The 13206-nt window shown below is 41.9% G+C and overlaps 1 protein-coding gene and 1 long non-coding RNA gene across 4 annotated transcripts in view; both read left to right on the top strand.

Annotated features, from left to right (window-relative positions):
- The window catches only part of sema6bb (sema domain, transmembrane domain (TM), and cytoplasmic domain, (semaphorin) 6Bb), a 222662-nt gene that overhangs the window by 140201 nt on the left and 69255 nt on the right, over positions 1-13206 (top strand). For both annotated transcript variants that reach the window (XM_049485718.1, XM_049485716.1), the window contains exons 11-13: positions 5943-6074; positions 6679-6828; positions 9788-9967. In XM_049485718.1, coding sequence (XP_049341675.1) covers positions 5943-6074; positions 6679-6828; positions 9788-9967 — 462 coding nt within the window. The remainder of the gene's footprint in view (positions 1-5942; positions 6075-6678; positions 6829-9787; positions 9968-13206) is intronic.
- Positions 3970-5248, top strand: LOC125806086 (uncharacterized). 2 transcript variants are annotated; one of them, XR_007441408.1, is made up of 3 exons: positions 3970-4217; positions 4248-4989; positions 5120-5248. It is a non-coding gene; the product is annotated as an uncharacterized LOC125806086 (long non-coding RNA). The 2 variants fall into 2 exon arrangements; XR_007441409.1 differs by lacking the exon at positions 5120-5248 and adding an exon at positions 5030-5099.

The raw sequence follows: 13206 nt of genomic DNA, 5'->3' as shown, positions 1-13206 counted from the left end.
AGCAGAGTCAAAATACACAGGAGATCAGGAGAAAAAAACACATAGGATAATACTTTGTACGCACAAAATGGCAACACTTTGCAGGGAACAAAGGGAAACGGCGTCTATAAATACACTGGAACACGGGTGAACAAAATTATAATTCAGGGGAGCATCACAGCATCGCGTTTGTAGTCCGTAGAGTTCTGGGGATTGTAGTCTTTCCTTGTTGTGGCATCACTAGCTATGATGGATATACAGCTGAGTAGCAGCTGAATAGGTGGAAAAATTGACCTAGATAAATTGGCAGAAAATGAGAAAAAAATTGTAATAAAATGTCGAAAATAAAGCAGTGGTGGTGCAGCAGTTAATGCTACAGGGTTAGTAAGGTGTTCTGCAGGGACCCGGCGAGAGTGGAGCTGAAATACAAGTCATTGCAATGCAGGAAATGGGCAGAGTGCCAGTGCCGGGTCTCAGGAGTGAGTGAGGTGTGAAGAGAGGAGTGTGTGATGGTGTAAAGCTGAAAATCAGCTTGTAGAGCTGTTGTAGTGAATTCAGACTGAGAGCAAGTCACTTCTGCTCAGAGCCTGATATGCTGGAGAGCAGTGCTAATCACAGGACACTGTGTGTTTATTATTATTGCAGTATAATATTGCTGATAAATGTAAAACTACTTAATTCAGATTCATATTTCTACTCAGCATACCACCAAGAAGGACAAACCACATCCAACAGGATTAACTGTGGACGCTGTAAGAGGAAGCTGTCTGAAAGGGATGTTCGGGTGCTAACCCGGATTGTATCCAAAAAACATAAAACCACGGCTGATCAAATCACGGCAGAATTCAATGTTCACCTCAACTCTCCTGTTTCCACCAGAACTGTAAATTATTGTGCTCTAAAACCAGGTGTTTCAGTTTCATTGTCCAACCCCTGTAATGTATTGTTTATGTTTTAGTGAGCTTTATTCTGACACAATCTGTTTGTAGTAGTTATTTAAAATACTTTAAAAGGTTTGTTCATATTAGTCACTTTTATTTTTATACCGTTTGCACGTTTCATCTACTGTAGTTTTCACATGATTTTTTTATTCATACTTTTTTTTTTTGTACTAGTGACTTTTATTTTGGCACAGTCTGTTTAGTTTGGTGTTGCCTTCTGGCCCTGGTGGCTCAGTTACTTTTTATAGCCCATTTACAATGTAAATTTACAATGTAACCATCACCGCCCACACAACTCTATTGCACAAATACGAATAATATAAACACAGATTACAGATTATTTACATATTATTAAGCATTAATCAGCCTTTGCCCTACATTTGCCTTTGCCTGCTTTCTTCTCTTTTTTTTAAGAATAAATACATAGAACTAGTCAAAATTTTGGTGTATTAACAGTGCTGTTAACGTGCTAACAAACAACAGAGGAAACTCTTGGTCTTTCTTTCCTGGTTCGGTCCTGATGAGAGCCAGTTTCATCATAACATAACATTTTTGATGGTCTTTGCAGGGACTGCACTTGAGAACACTTTCTTTTGAAGTTCTTAAAGTTTTTCAGATTCACTGTCCTTTATTTCTTTTTCAACAAAAAAAAAATGGCGAGGTCATGAAATCTATTTTATTACAAAAAATATACAAAAATGGCAATTTTGTAAATTTTGTAAAATTTATTTCCTTTTTTTACTTTCTTTTTTTTGTGTTTTTGTGTGCTTTAAGAATTTTTTTTCATGTTTTTTGCATCTCTAAAATCTATACTATCAATGTTAAGTATATACTTTCAATATTTCTACACAAGCAGTCTCCAGACTGTATCTGTACTATACTGTACTATAGTGGAAATGCAGTTTAAAAACAATTTAGTTGAAAGCAGATTGAGTGTAAAAGCTGCTTCTGCTACTTCCCACATGTCAGGGCTATCTGAACCAGATTCACTAAACATTAAAACACACTAATAAATCAATATAAACATGATAAATTCGAAATATTAGTTTGTAGTCCTTCCCTCTCTGCTGTATTTTGTTAAAGATAAATAGCAGTACTTTAGCAGAACCACTTTGGGATCCCTAAAGAACCTTAATACTCTTTCAAATAATAATCATTTCTGAAACTGCAATAAAATAAAATAAAATCCCATTGCACTAATATATCCGAGGTCCCTGTTTGTTGACCTGTGATATTTTCCAAGAATGGGAGTAGCCGCTCTCTGTAATTATACATTGTGGTGTTTCTGGCAGACTCCCACCCCAGCTGTGTTCCTCTCTCTGATAGCCTGAGAGATCCAGGAACGTCCGCCGAGAGCGTCCAGAGATCCGAGTTTCTCGGGCCAAGTCCGATTTCGCAAGCTGTCTGCGTTCCAGCCTTCAGTCTGGTGCAGTCAGAGAAGTGTGCCAAGCGTCATGTTCCAGACACGGCCAGAGTGAACGGCCAGACTCCAGCTCTCGATCACACAAAACACAGTAACTCAAACAACAAAAGAAAATAAAACAGGGGCTGTCAACGCTTAAGCGCTAATGCACATGATTAATTTGAAATCAGTAATGCATTATCATTTATTTAACGCAAATTAAATACATAAAATAAATAAGTTTGACCTCAACTTTCTGACTTAATCTGCCCTAACCCTGTGCTGCTGGTGAACCTGGCGCTCGTGGCTCTGCTGTGCTGCATCAGGTTCTCTGTAAGCTGTGGCGAGCAGCTGCTCACCGTGGCAGGGATCAGCCTTTAGCACCGCTGAGCCTTCATGAATATTTTTGAGGGTGGTGGGCCGGCGGTAAGCGTGGGAAGCAAGTGACCACGTGGATCCCATTTACAGAGGCTGTGCCCACACTAGAATCAGGCCTATGTGTGCATTACACACTCACCCGTACATACGTTTTGCAATGGTGTGGGCACGTCCAAAAATCCTTATAACCAAGCTGAGATGTTTACAATAAAGTTAAAACAGTTTCCTGTTCCCAATTTATCATTAGCATTCTTTATTCCAGCGCCCACACTGGCTTTATCTCCCCTCAAACTATAAGGCGCATCGTATTATAAGGCGCACTATCAAGAAACATCTATTTTCTGGTCTATTTTCATACATGAGGCACAGTAAGTAAAAAAAGTTAAACAAGCTCTGCATGTTAATCTACACAGATTAATCTACACAGATCTAATATATTTCGATTTCCAGATTTCCACAAAGGCTGGAACATTAGCGGCTATGCGCTAGCACTAGCCGCAGGGGGCGCTAGTAAATGCAGCCCACAGCCCAACACTAAGGAACCCTGAGTGTTCTGGTAAGACAGGGTGATAGTTAGTCAGTGGTTCGTCCCACATAGCTTGTTTTTACACCATAAACACGCAGACTGCAGTCCAATAAACTCACCTCTGAATGACAAAAGACCTAGCGCTTAGCATTGTTAGCGGCTAATGCTAATGCTAAATTAAAACTTCTGTATTATAAGCAAGTATACAAAAAGCATACTTCTCTGTGTGTGTGTGTGTGTGTGTGTGTGTGTGTTCTCTCAGAGTTTATGAGACAGACGCTGTCACGTCCACAATCAGTCTGTGTGATGGTGAAGTGCTGGGTGAGGCAGATGGGTCACAGTTACAGCACCAGACATCTGCTGCTCTCTCACACTGACCTTAAGCTGTGCCTGTTAACACACACACACACACACACACACACACACACACCAGACAGTCCTTGCTCAAACAGAGTGACACATCCATCAGATCACACTTAAAAATAGAGAGAGAGAGAGAGAGAGAGAGAGAGAGAGAGAGAGAGAGAGAGAGAGGATGGGAAAAAGAGGGATGAAAAAATATATAATTAATCGTATTTTTTACATTATTACAATATGAATTTTCACAATAGACACATTAAAATAGCTGCAATAACATTGTGAATAACAGCTAAATTATATTGCATTACTCGCATGCAGCTACAGAGCTCTGTAGATACCCTACAGACTTTTCCATGTGACACAACTAGTCCAGAGACAGAGTGAGGTAAATTGAGGTAGAGTGAGGTAGAATAAGATATAGTGAGTTAGAATAGGATATAGTGAGGTAGAGTGAGGTTTTGGGAGGTATTGCAATTGCATTGATTAAGGAAGAGTTTGCTAGAGTGAGATAGAGTGAGTTACAGTGAGGTTGAGTAGTGCAGAATAAGGTGAAGTGAGGCAGAGTGAGTTAGAGTGAGTTAGAGTGAATTGGGGGGCAGAGGGAGGTAGAATGAGAGAGTGAGAGAGCAAGGTAGAGTGAGTCAGAGTGAGGTAGAGCAAGGTAGAGTGAGGTAGGGGATGCAGAGCGATGTAGAATATGGTAGAGTGAGGTAGAGTGCAGTTTTGGGAGGTATTGCAAAGTACATTGAGGTAGAGTGAGGTAGAGCAAGGTACAATGAGACAGAGCAAGGCAGTAAAAGGCAAAGTGAGGTAAAAGATTGAGGTAGAGTGTGATAGAGCGAGATAGAGGAAGTTACAGTGAGGTAGAGCAAGGTAGAGTGAGGCAGAGCATAGTAGAGTGAGACAGAGCAAGGTAGAGTGAGACAGAAAAAGGTAGAGTGAGACAGAGCAAGGTAGAGTGAGACAGAAAAAGGTAGAGTGAGACAGAGCATAGTAGAGTGAGACAGAGCATAATAGAGTGAGACAGAGCAAGGTAGAGTGAGACAGAGCATAGTAGAGTGAAACAGAGCAAGGTAGAGTGAGACAGAGCATAGTAGAGTGAAACAGAGCAAGGTAGAGTGAGACAGAGCATAGTAGAGTGAGACAGAGCAAGGTAGTGTGAGACAGAGCATAGTAGAGTGAGACAGAGCAAGGTAGTGTGAGACAGAGCATAGTAGAGTGAGACAGAGCAAGGTAGAGTGAGACAGAAAAAGGTAGAGTGAGACAGAGCATAGTAGAGTGAGACAGAGCAAGTTAGAGTGAGACAGAGCAAGGTAGAGTGAGACAGAGCAAGGTAGAGTGAGGCAGAGCATAGTAGAGTGAGGTAGAGTGAGACAGAGCAAGTTAGAGTGAGACAGAGCAAGGTAGAGTGAGACAGAGCAAGCTAGAGTGTGACAGAGCAAGGTAGAGTGAGACAGAGCAAGGTAGAGTGAGGCAGAGCATAGTAGAGTGAGGTAGAGTGAGACAGAGCAAGCTAGAGTGTGACAGAGCAAGGTAGAGTGAGACAGAGCAAGGTAGAGTGAGGCAGAGCATAGTAGAGTGAGGTAGAGTGAGACAGAGCAAGTTAGAGTGAGACAGAGCAAGGTAGAGTGAGACAGAGCAAGGTAGAGTGAGACAGAGCAAGTTAGAGTGAGACAGAGCAAGGTAGAGTGAGGCAGAGCATAGTAGAGTGAGACAGAGCAAGGTAGAGTGAGGCAGAGCATAGTAGAGTGAGACAGAGCAAGGTAGAGTGAGGTAGAGTGCATTTTTGGGAGGTATTGCAAGTTACATTGAGGTAGAGTGAGGTAGAGTGAGGTAGAGCAAAGTAGAATGAGAGAGAGCAAAGTAAAGTAAGGTAGAGTGTGCTAGAGCGAGGTACATTGAGATAGAGTGAGTTAGTTCAGGGTATTATGAGATAGAGCGGGACAGAATAAGGTAGAGTGAGGTAAGATAAGGTAGAATGAGGTATTGTGAGGTACTGAAAGGTACATTTCAACACTGAACATGAGTCCAGATGCTGAGTGATGTACAGGTGAGCTGAAGATGTGCAGCTGTGTCTAAACACTCAAACACTGAATCTTCTCTGTTTACTGATCTGGCACTCTGGCACTCCAGCACCACCAACACGTAGCCCAGAACTCTGCTGGCTGAGGGAACACCGAATGTTTTCTTGGGTCTGAGGCTAAAGGACACGGCGTTCCTCAGGTGTTATTCAACATGCAGCGAGGATTCAGAGCTGAACTGCTGAATGAACAGTCTTTAATAGATGGAGACCCTTTTACAGCTGTGTGCTAATGCTAATGCTAATGCTAATCGTCTCTCTCTTTCTCTCTCTCAGTATTCCAGGTTCTGCTGTCTGTGCGTTCGATATGGAGCAGTTGGCGTCTGTGTTTGACGGCAGGTTTAAGGAGCAGAAGTCTCCTGAGTCGATCTGGACGCCTGTAGCAGACGAGCTCATCCCCAAACCACGGTAGGCAAACCATCGGCCTTCTACCATAAAAGTTGTCAGTAGCAGAGGGAAGAAGCATGAAGTGCTGTAAGATTTTGGACTTGATAAAGCACAGTGGATCAACACCAGCAGATGACATGTCTCAAAAGCATCCAAACCATCACTGATTGGTGGAAACTTTACACTAGACCTCGAGCAGTTTGGACTGTGTGTCTCTCCACTCTTCATCCAGACTCTGCTCCCTTGATTTACAAATGAAATGTAAAATTTTACTGATGATCATTGATTGTTTGGAGAGACATGTCATCTGCTGGTGTTGATCCACTGTGTTTTACCAAGTCCTTACAACACTTCTTGCTTCCCTCTGCTGACAACTTTTATGAAGATGCGGATTTCATTTTCCAGCAGGACTTGGCACACTGCCCACACTGCCAAAAGTACCAGTTGTTCTTATATAATATTCTAATTTTTTGAGATACTGATTTTTGAGTTTTCAAAAATTAAATAAAGGCTTAAAATAGATCACTCGGTGTGTGTAATACATCTATATAAAATATGAGATTCACATTTTGAACTTAAATTTTGGAATTGAATGAAAAAAAACTCTCCTGTGTCTCTCTCTTAGGCCTGGAGGGTGCGCTGTTCAAGGCTCGAAGTTCAACTCCTCCAACTCCTTCCCAGACGAAATGCTGAACTTCGTGAAGACCCACCCGCTGATGGACGAGGCCATCCCATCGCTAGGCCAGAGGCCGTGGATAGTGAGGACGATGGTCAGGTGAGATTAAACCAAGGTGGCAACCAAGGCATTATGTGATAACACAGTTTGGTTTTACACATGCATTTGTTGACAAGCTGAGATACACACAAGCAGCATCGGAAGTGGGTGAAGAGGACTACAATATATTGACAAAAACATTGGTAATATCGCTGTATTACCAACTCATCCCATCCTAAAGTACTGGATGGAGCTCCATTATTCTAGAGAGCACAGTTCTTCCACTGCTCCACTTATACCTCTCTAGAGCAGCGATTCTCAACTGGTGGGTCACCACGACCACAAACAGCTTGTACAAAGTAAATACAAAAAAAAAAGAATGCTTATATGATTTTGTACTTATTGTATTTTGTATTGGAAAAAGAGACAGAGAGAGACACACGTCAGACGCACGCAGCATCCTTGTTCCCATGGTAAACGACATTCGTTTTTTGACAGTGTTGTGCCGAATTCAGCACCCCCGCCAAAAAAAGCACCCCCTCTCAGGAACGCGCACTCACTGTCTTCATGACTTTAACTTTACTTTGAAATACGCTCCAAAAAATTTAAATACCCAAGATGCTGTTTTAAGCTATGATGACTCATAAGAGATAATGGAAAAAAGAAGCATGTGACCTCCCGAGAGGAGGTGCTTTTCATGGCTGGGGTGCTGATTTCGGCACAGCTGTTGGTGCATGCCCAACATTTCTTACTGACTTCCACAGAAGACAGATAAGATGTCTATACATGTAGTTGTCATGGTCCTCATGGTGCTCAGTTTCTAAAAAAAATGCTCTTAAACATTTACTTTGCATGCATATTTATGTTCAAATGGGTTTTTGAAGGCTGTTTTTTTATGTTAAATTTCTTTATAAAAGTGGCTCGCGATTTAATGACAATGAGAAAATGTGGGTCCAGTTGTGTGACTTGTGAGACCAGTTGAGAACTCGTCCTCAGTTATATTAGTGCTATAGTCTACAGTATTTACTGATACAGTTTACTGATACTACAGTTTGAGGAGTTTTGAGTGTGAGATGATTTAGCATCTCCCCTGAAGTTAGCATCATGCTAATTGGTGTACATTATTCAGATAGCTCCAGTGCTGAACTAAAGAGGCTATTAGGATGAATTTTTGACTTTTCGCCAAGCTGTCACTCTGAATGGAGTGTGCTGGAGTAGAGAAGGCCCGGTCAGCGTGCAGAATTAAACTACTCCCTGAAGCGTCGTCCAGCAGGCACTCGCGTTTTCTCTCCATTGGTGTCCCTGACAAACAGACCACAGACCACCGGCCGCTCTCAGCTGGACACCCCACTGGCCACAAATCTGCCAGAACATTAGCGTGACGGGTTGCTTGTGCAGTCTGAAGCGCCCAGAGCAGCCCTTTCTCATTTCCAGAAAATAACGGCACAGCCCCGCTGGAGCCGGCCCACGGTTCCGCCGCTGCAGCGCTGTCTCACCACCAGCCAGTTTGTCTTAATTACACCAACAACTGTGCGTGTTTTGCAGCTCGGCGTTAGCGTCGCTGCTTTTGATTAATTTAGCTGCGGGATTTTTCCTTTGTCTCAGCAGAGAGCGAACAATCCTGAAGTTTTAAAATCAACATACGTAGATAAAGCACACTAAGTGCTTTATCTAGTGCGCTACGTAGACAAAGCGCATTAAGTGACACTAGGTAGGATGCCTACATGGAAGTGAGCAAGGGTATCAGCATGTTAAAAAAAAAAAAACATTTTCTTTCAAAGTCAAACGAGGGCTGGATGCTAATCTACACAGATTTCTCACGTAAAAAAACATTAATTTGGTTGAGTAAAATGTTTTCGTTTATTAACAGTAAGCTTAGATTTACAATATTTGGTCTTAGGGTGAGTTATCAGTGAAGTTTCTCCAGCACTAAGGCTAGGTGCAGCAGCATAAGCGCTAGACTGAGGAACCCTGAGTGCTCCATTAACCCTTCACACGTAGCTTGTTTTTTCACGGCAAACACGCAGACTACAGTCTAATATACTCACCTCTGAACGGTGGCAAAAGAGCTAGCACTGCAGGTAGTGGCTAAAGCTAATGCTGATGCTGATGCTGCTGCACCCAGCCTTAGTGCTGGAGAATCTTCGCTGGAGGAACTCACCCTTATAGTGCTGTACTTCAGCAGAGTGGCTTCACTGCTCCTTAATATCTGACTGGTACAATTCATATATAAGGCACACCTGATTTTAAGGCACACTGTCGATTTTTGGGAAAATTCAAGGATTGTAAGTGCGCCTCGTAGTCCGATAAATATGGTAAAGTAGCAGTTTCAGGAGTTTCAAGCTCTTCTGAAACTTTGGTGGAGCTGTGAGAGACCTCTCTTCAGAACTGTACACATTTTGAGCAATAAATAATCTTACTCTACCACCTCAGTTCGCATGCTTTTCTCACTCTCAGCTTGTCCAGAAAAGCATGTGTACAGCTGTCCATGAGGGAACGGTCAAAACTTGATTTGTATTTACAGCAGTTAAGTGAATTTTGTACCACAAGCAACACAATGTTTCTTGTTACTATAGAGTACTGTAAAGTTTACCAATAGAATATAACTTTCTTGAGCAGGTATACTCTACATATACTCAACCAACCTTATTGGCTCCATAACTAATTGTGGGCGTGTGCTAGAGGGATATTAGGTCTCCAGCTTTATTTTGATCTGTGGATCAGTGGAAGAACTGTGTTCTCTGGAATGATGGACGTCCACCCAGTACCTCTGAATGGGATGAGTTAGGATGTTGGGGATGAGTTAGGAAGTTGGGGATGAGGTGGGGTGGTGATCATCATCCAACATCCTGACCTACGTAATGCTGTCTTGTGGCTGAATGCAATCAAGTCCTCACAACAATGCTGCTTATATATTTTTAAAAGAAACAATAAATAAGCAGATGTCTCAATACTTCAGTCTATATAGTGTATGATGTATTATTTCCTGGAAATTCACCAACATTTGCTTTTTCTTCAGATATCAGCTCAACAAGATGGTGGTGGACACCAACGCAGGTCCACACGGAAACCGGACCGTCCTGTTCCTGGGCTCCAGCCGCGGGACCATCCTTAAATTCCTGGTTGTTCCCAACCAAGACAACACCGCGCCCAACAACAACGTCTTTCTGGAGGAGCTGGAGGGATACAACCCAGAAAAGTAAGAATGAATGTGTGATGCACTCGTATGTAAGGTATGTTCTGGCACGGCCATGCCTATGGCCACTGATGATTTGGGGCTTAAAAGAGTGACGCTTCTCATTGACTCTTGGAAACATCTATTGGTTTACTGAGCTTGCCTTCTCCCTCATCCCCCCTCAGTGTGTAGTCATTCCCCCAGGATACCTTTCCCTATCTGGTTATGTGATTTTTTTATTAAAATGTATATTAAAATTGTGCTTGGCTGGTGTCTGAGGGGTTGTAGACTGTAAGATCAAGTTACAAATTCTTCTTCTGTGTTGCTTTTTACTGAATGCCCAAAGAGTATCAGTTTAGTTGAATGGGATGGGCAAGTAAAACTAATTCAGCATAGTTGATATACAGCTCTGGAAAAAATAAGGGACCACTTCAGTTTCTGAATCAGTTTCTCTGATTTTGCTATTTATAGGTTTATGTTTGAGCTAAATGAACATTGTTTAATTCTATAAACTACAAACAACATTTCTCCCAAATTCCAAATAAAAATATTGTCATTTAGAGCATTTATTTGCAGAAAATGAGAAATGGCTGAAATAACAAAAAAGATGCAGAGCTTTCAGACCTCAAATAATGCAAAGAAATCAATATTTGGTGGAATAACCCTGTTTTTTTTTATCACAGTTTTTATGCATCTTGGCATCATGTTTTCCTCCACCAGTCTTACACACTGCTTTTGAATAAAGTTATCCCTTCACTCCTGATGCAAAAATTCAAGCAGTTCAGTTTGGTTTGATGGCTTGTGATCATTCTCTAGATTATATTCCAGAGGTTTTTAATTTGGTAAAATCAACTAATCATTTTTAAGTGGTCTCTTATTTGTTTTCCAGAGTTGTCTATACAATATGTATAGACAGCCTGTTGTATTTAATCAGTTTAGAATTAACTGAGTTGATTTAGGTGAGCATTATGAGTTAGTTGATTTTTTGTCACAGTGCTATTTCTTTGGAGTGTGTGTGAGTGTGTGTGTGTGTGTTTGGTTATGTTGTTTGTTGTTGTGGTTGTGTGTGTGTGTGTGTGTGTGTGTGTAACGCGGGAGGGATCCAGTGGGCTAAACAGATGGAGCATTAGCTGCCTGGTGTCTCTGGCTGGAGGCAGTAATGAGTGGTTAAACAAAACTCACGTTAGCATGCTAATTACGTTAGCAAGTTAATTACAGGTCCCTCTTTAGACTGTTTAGTCTCGGCTCTGGCTCGCTCTGCCTTTTCCTCTCTCTCTCTGTTGATGATGAGGCAGAGAAATGACTTTTTTAGTATTCGGAACTGCGGTTTATACTTTATATGGTCAAAAGTATAAGGACACATATTTATTGTTTCTTCCAGAGTCATGGATTATAAACATCACCTGTGTGTTTCTTTTGTTTAGAGAGATAATAGAGCGATTAGGGACAGTTTCCCAGACCATGTTTCAGAAGGAGATTTAGGCTTAATACCTGTCCATGATTAAAATCCGTAGAGACCCCTTAGTTTTTAAAATATACACCACTATGAAACACTATGAAGTTTTTAAGGCCCAATCCCATTTCACCACTTTTCACCAACAGTTATTTACTGATATACCAGTGAGACAGAATTGGCCAGAGTCTCCATAAATGGCTCTGATAATGCAGGAGATGTGTTTTAGAGTCTGGGTTCTCTATATCTCCGTAATTCCATTGGCAGTACGTAGCGCCTGCTCCTTACTCACAGTCGCCGACTGGGTTAGATATCTAGCATGCCAGATAATTGCCGGTTATCTGTAACTCATTGGTGATTAGTTAGCGACAGCTCAGCGAGTGTCTTTCAGTAGTTAATACTATGCAATTGAGCCTCCGAGCAGAGTTTTTGTCTGCAATCAACGGAAAACTATTGTCAACTTAAAAAAAAAACTGGACTCTATTGTGTAGTGTGAACCTGGCGTTAGGGAAAGTGTTCAGCTACATGACCCCTTTAAACTGAGATTTTTAAACTGAGGCACACTCCAAACAGAGGGGTCTTAGAATCACTAGCAAGATGGTACAAGCACAAATGATCATGATTTTGAGCAAACTTTTATATTTTTATTGCTGTATGTAGGTAATAATTAGTTGAGACCAGAGACTGTAATAAAGATGGACGCCGTATTCCCATTCAATCTTCCTCCATGTTGGCGATCCTGAAACCCGAGTCTGCGCAGTAGAGACCAGAGGAGGGAGAAAGACTGTGGAGAGACAGCCTACTCATTTAAATAACCCCGCCCCTGAGGACTGCCTCCACAGAGCTATACACAGTCTATGGTCTAGGTGTAAACCAGCCCTTTTACAATAACCACACCTTTTTAAATAGAGCTGAATAATGTTTTAAAAAACGAATTCTGTGGGGATATAAACATTATATTATAAAAACTATAAGCAGACGTTACACTAGCTGCTGCATTTAAACGAAGGAGGTAGAATTACAGTATATTGGAAAAAAAAACGTGATTGAAAGTTGTCTGTTTTGCCATTGAAACCTATGGGGATGGGTGGGGTTACACAGCTTTCTGCAACCGAACAGCAGGGGGCGCCCGACCTGTGGTGGCTTCACTTTTGAGAGACGATGCTCTGTCCAGCTACACACAGTCTATGGTTGAGACTAAGGAGCTAGAACAGGGTATTGAGCTTGGCTTTGTTAATCAATGGACCCATATTGCAATGTGTTACCAAATTCCAGTCCAGCGTCTGTCTGAAATCTGCAGGGCTGGATCAGTAATGCTACCTGTTGTTGTGAGAGTCTCATCGTGCAGCAGGTGTTATAAATCTGTGAGCTGGTGTTTCTATAATGAGAGGAACATCCATTCTTCTATTTTCCAATAAATGCTAATACACACACTAACACACACTAACACCCCGACGCGACGTTTCAGCGTGTTCCCCGCGTTATCTTCACGCTAGCTGTTCCTTCCATCTCTTACAGAATAAAGCCAAAAAGAAAGAGCGAGACTTAAAAGCGCCTCAGAAATTACCGAGTCCGAGTCTCTCCAGCGCTCACAGAAGCAGCCGCTGCTCGTCTGATGCACATCAAAGCTGGGCCGGCATTGTGCATTAGCCATAATTGGCTCTTAGCTCCAGTCTGCTTCTTTCTCGCACACAGACACACACCTGCTCTGCAGGCTATTACTCGCTTGTGCAACGCTCTGTAAAAGTTTTAGGGCACCTGAGAAACTGGATTCGAAGCTGTTTATCTGCACAGTTTACTGAAAACGACC

Source organism: Astyanax mexicanus, chromosome 12 (genome assembly GCF_023375975.1).
Source record: "Astyanax mexicanus isolate ESR-SI-001 chromosome 12, AstMex3_surface, whole genome shotgun sequence".
In the NCBI taxonomy this organism is placed as follows: Eukaryota; Metazoa; Chordata; class Actinopteri; order Characiformes; family Acestrorhamphidae; genus Astyanax; species Astyanax mexicanus.
This window is presented reverse-complemented; position numbering and strand designations above follow the sequence as displayed.